Raw genomic sequence first — 5,119 nt, 5'->3', positions numbered from 1 at the left:
CAGGCCTATTCTTGTTTGGCGTTACTGTAAGTAAAGCAATGAGTGTTTCCACGTGTGAGTTAGTGTGAGGCACTGATAAATTAGTGCGGCATTCTGATTGGTTGTGTTTGAAAAATGCAAATCAAGATACTTCCTGTTAGATTTGTGTGTGTTACATAGAGAATCATGTGTTGTGGTTTGCAAAAAGGCAGAGAATTAGCATATTTGGTGTGTGGCTCTGGTGTTTGACTGTCAGGTTTCAGAAATGGTGTGACAAGTACGGATTTTGTGTGTAAGCAGTTGAAAAAAAAAACAGTAATTTCCAACACTTGTTATTCTAAAGGTGTCAAACATAGCAATTATTCTGCGTTTCCACGGCAATCGAAACGCAACTTTGAACAATGCATCTGTGGCTCTGACAAAGACTAAACGTGTGTCGAGTATAGCATCCAGAGGAGGGAGCCAGCGGACAGAACAAAGCCACATCATTCATTAAACAGTCATTACAAACAGTCCTTGTCATCATATCACATCGCTTGATATTAATGTGTGCAGCTGCGGTACAGCGCGAGCACCGTTCTGCTGTTTCCCTATCTCCGCAACAAACCCAATCTCCTGTACAACCATGACATTTGCAGGGGAATACTTTGACTTGTTGTGAGATGCTAATATAAAGAGGCAAGCGACCGCGTGACTCACTGGGATTGCAGACCTAATTTCCGTCGTGTTTGTGAACGCGTCGCACAAGACTACGGCTATAAATAAACAAATCAACCATCACAACTTGGTTTTGTGTCCCTGCGTTTATGCTTTCAATCTCCTCGGCGAGCTGCGAGGTGCCAGTCTGGGGGTCTTGACAGCGACTCAGACGGAGATGTCGCTCGGTGGGCAGCCCATCTAGATGAAGATTAATATCACAGACAACAAGCGGGTCGGGGCAGAGATGCACAAGCCGATGTGCACAGAGAGAGACACGGAGAAAACAGGCACCCCCCCCCAAAAAAAAAAAAAAAAAAAAAAAAAGAATCGACTGCTAACCCACAACAAACATCCAGAACATTGATTGTAGCCAAGCGGAGAATAAATCATGGCATCGCAGGAAGATCAATTGAGTGAATGCAGAAACATCTATGCACATATTTCCATACATTTCCATATTTCCTCGGATATGGAAAGGTACTGGAGGTAAAGTGCCACCGGCTAAACATCCTCTCGGATGTACTGCCACCCAACAGGCCTGGGACTTGAAAGTTATTCGACATTTCTAGACATGGATTCAGGTGTGTGTGTGTGTGGGTGTGTGTGTGTGTGTGCGGAGTCATGTGGACTATAGTGCTATACACTCTAAAAAATGCTGGGTTGTTTTAACCCAATTTTGGGTCAAATATGGACAAACCCAGCCATTGGGTTAAATTTTTAAATTGCATTTTTGATCCAACGTTTGGGTTTGTCCATATTTGACCCAAAATTGGGTTAAAACAACCCAGCATTTCTTAGAGTGAGTTAGTGAAAGTTTCATTCAAACTATTAGCTAAAATAATGAATCAACTGAGCTTTAATTGGATATAGTTGTTTAAGAGGAAAGGCCTTTTCTTATAAATGTCGATGAGGTCTGATAATCCAATGCTTTCTCACGACCAATTCGTGAGTGAGTAAAAGGTGGCTATAATTCGTACGATTCATCTAAACCCCAGTCATGAGTGGGTTTAGAGGCGGGGTCAGAGATAGGTCATTCGTACGAATTCATACGAATCGGGTAAGTCGTAAAATATGTACGATTTAGCAAAAATCGAGTGAGGTCGTATGAATTCGTACGAATTAGCCACCTCGTAAAATGCGTGCGAATTGCCGTGACAATCTAACAATCTACTTATTGTTTAACACAACTTTCCTTTTGAGTTTCAGCTTAAAATGTATGTTAGTGTATAAACACCATGGACAGAGCTGAATGCTCTCTGAGGTTTCAAAATATCATGGTTTAGAGGGAATGCAAGTTTAATTTGCATAACTGTGTGTTTGAGTAATGCAGAGTTGACTGATTGTGCATTCATGTTCCTTTATCTTTGCAATTAGAAGAAGGGATTTCAGATATTTTTATTTTCTTATTAAGGAATATACTTAACAATCATAAGATCCAGGATATGCTACACATTTTCCCTTTCCTTGAGGCAGTTAAACATATATATGGTCATGTCTAGGACATGCTTTGACATTTCCGTTTCCATGAGCCTCCATGACTTTGTTTGTGTGTGTGTGTGTATATGTGTGAGTGACACGGCATACACTACATTATCCTTAAGGTCACATCAATAAAGTGTTACACATCCTCACACACGTATCGAAGGCGCATCGCACACACCGCAGACTCACCGCAGTACACGATCAGAAGCGCCGTCAACAGCAACACAGCCCAGAAAGTTGTCGACATCCTCGGCCAGTTAATCGCATCCTTACGCTTAATCGATCTGACCGCAGGAGCCATGGAAAACGCGTGTCGTGAAATCGGCGATAAATTCAGCGTTACAAACCCTCCCGTCCTCTGAGGAAACGTCTCTCTCCACGAGTGATTCTTAAAAAAGACATTTTGAAAACGGACCGCTCATTTCCAAAAAGCACCTTCGGCAGTCTTTAAGTCCAGGGAAAATCGGAAAATTAAGTCTCTAGTTGACGCGCGATCGATTCAGTGTTCTGTATCCTGGGGAACGGATAATCCAAATCAGGCGCGTGAATTCAGATGTTCTCATAAATATTAAAACTGTCGACGCCGCGTCAAACCTCCGTGTAGAGAAACGAAAAAATATATATACACGGTAAAGATGAAATGATGTATGTCGCAACGCCGTGAGAAAATTAGCGAAAGAACTGCTCAGTTGGGTCTGTGAGGACGTGCTTTCCTCTCAGACTCCCAGAGAAAAGATCCCATCGCGAAACGTCTGGGTTTTGCCAAATATTCTCTTAAGAGGGAATCGAAGTCTCGATCGAAAGACGATGAGGAACATAAAGAGCTGTGAGCAGATAAAATGGAAAGATCTAGAGAGCTGTGAAGCTGCGCAGACCGACACATGAACTGAAACTTCGTGCCGCCTCAACTTTTACTTGCACTGCATGCGAGCGACGACGCGAAAAAAAAAACTCTCCTGTTATAATTAAGGAACCGGTTTAAGCGTGCAGTGCAGACAGCTTCCTTGATTACAACTGAAGCTTCTACTTTTAAAGCGTCGCGTCAAGTTGAAGTCTAGACTTATATGTGCTGTTGTGGCATCCAGATCATTTTACCTTTATCTGTTATTTGTTATATTATATTCAGTCGCATATGCTGCATGTGTTCGTGCGGCTAACAGGTTGTGTGTGTGTGTGTGTGTGTGTGTGTGTGTGTGTGTGTGTGTGTGTGTGTGAAGAAACAGCTTAGAGCAGAAACTCAGAGCAGAGGACAGGTCAAAGCTTTAAATGAGAGTTTCAGCACCACGCGCGATGGACAGCTCCTACTCAAACTATCATCATTAGAAAGTGATCATATAGGAATCTCAATCAAAAAAGAAAATGTGTTACTTTTACAATATGGAGATATGTTTATCTGATCTAACACTTGTTATAATTATTATGACACCAATAAATCACCTTATCCAAATACTATCCTATCCAAAAACTCTTATTCTTTATCAGGTAAAACATTTTTTGTTGCATTATTTTCCTTTTTTTTTGTTGCATTCTTTCTCTGTTATCACTGTAAAATTGCTTTGAAACAATATTTATTATAAAAAGTGCTATATATAAATAAAGTTGACTTGAATTGACTTGATTAAGTCATATCAAATGCTAAATTTGACTTAAATAAAACCTGCTAATTTATCACATGAAGCTCATTTTAGGGAACCAAACGAATCACTATCGACTGTTTAGTTACATTTAAATGAAAATGACAAGCATGCAATGCACTGACTGTATCCTAAATCACAGGTAAAACTCCCCCACTATAAATAACCTTAAAGAGGTAATTCTGCCTGATTTAAACCCTATACAAATTAGTTTTGTGGTAACACTTTACAAAAGGTTCATTAGTAAACATGAACTAAGAAATAACAATACTTCTACAGCATTTATTAATCTTAGTTAATATTATTTTCAACATTTACTAATACATTATTAAAATCAAAGATTGTATTAGTTAACATTAGTTCATGCACTGTACATGAACAAACAATGAACAGCTGTATTGTTATCATAGCTAACATTAACAAAGATTAATACATGTAACAAATGGATTGCTCATGTTCAGTTCATGTTAGTTAATACATTAACTAATGTTAACAAATGAGACCTTATTGTAAAGTGTTACCAGTTGTCCTATAATAGGATAGGATGGCAATTTATTCATCATTTTTTTGGGGAAACTGACGAAACATAAAAATTAGGTATTTTAATAGTGTCACACCAATAAAAATATTGTACAGGTGTCATATAAGGCAGACACATATTCTTAATATGACCATATTTGAATAGGAATCAAAATAGCGAGATCTGTCCACTGTGTGTGGTGCTGAAACCATATAAAAGCTTTAAACATGTTCTAGTTGTGTGTGTGTGTGTGTGTGTGTGTGTGTGTGTGTGTGTGTGTGTGCGCGTGCGTGCGTGTGTGTGCCATCATAATGTTCTATTATAAACATTCCACAGAATAATAAAATAAGAAATAACAAGCTTTTATTATATATAATTTTCATATATTGAAAAAAACCTGTCTGATTTTTAATGGTGCAGCTGTTCACAAAATTAGCATTGCCAATTCTATGCATACAGCATTGGGATCTCTAAACACAACCTCAAATCGGTATCAACGGAACATGAAGGTTAAATGAAACAATTGCTGTCCTTTGTATTTAACATATAAATAATGCTAAGAGCACCCACTGAAACTCTCTCAAAGAGATGCACCGCATAAGAATCATTTCCTAGTGGAGGCGTGAGCTGAATTTACAATTATATTGTCATAGATCCATTGCTTATTTCCCATTAGGCAATGGCACACACTGCAGGTGCTTTGAGGTGTTTCACCCTTCCCCAAGTCTCTTCAAAGTGTGAGTTTCCATTCCGCTATGTCCTTTCCAGGTGTGTGTGTGTCTGCACAGCGCTGGCTCTCTGTGGT

At 39.2% G+C, this 5,119-nt stretch overlaps 1 protein-coding gene across 1 annotated transcript in view; it reads right to left on the bottom strand.

Annotated features, from left to right (window-relative positions):
* The window catches only part of tafa5a (TAFA chemokine like family member 5a), a 147,538-nt gene extending 144,411 nt beyond the window's left edge, over positions 1-3,127 (bottom strand). The window contains exon 1 of the mRNA XM_079622156.1: positions 2,350-3,127. Within this exon, the coding sequence (XP_079478282.1) occupies positions 2,350-2,461 (112 nt within the window). The 5' untranslated portion in view covers positions 2,462-3,127. The remainder of the gene's footprint in view (positions 1-2,349) is intronic.
* Between the last annotated feature and the right edge of the window lie 1,992 nt (positions 3,128-5,119).

This window comes from Phoxinus phoxinus, assembly GCF_949152265.1.
Source record: "Phoxinus phoxinus genome assembly, chromosome: 9".
Lineage (NCBI taxonomy): Eukaryota > Metazoa > Chordata > Actinopteri > Cypriniformes > Leuciscidae > Phoxinus > Phoxinus phoxinus.
This window is presented reverse-complemented; position numbering and strand designations above follow the sequence as displayed.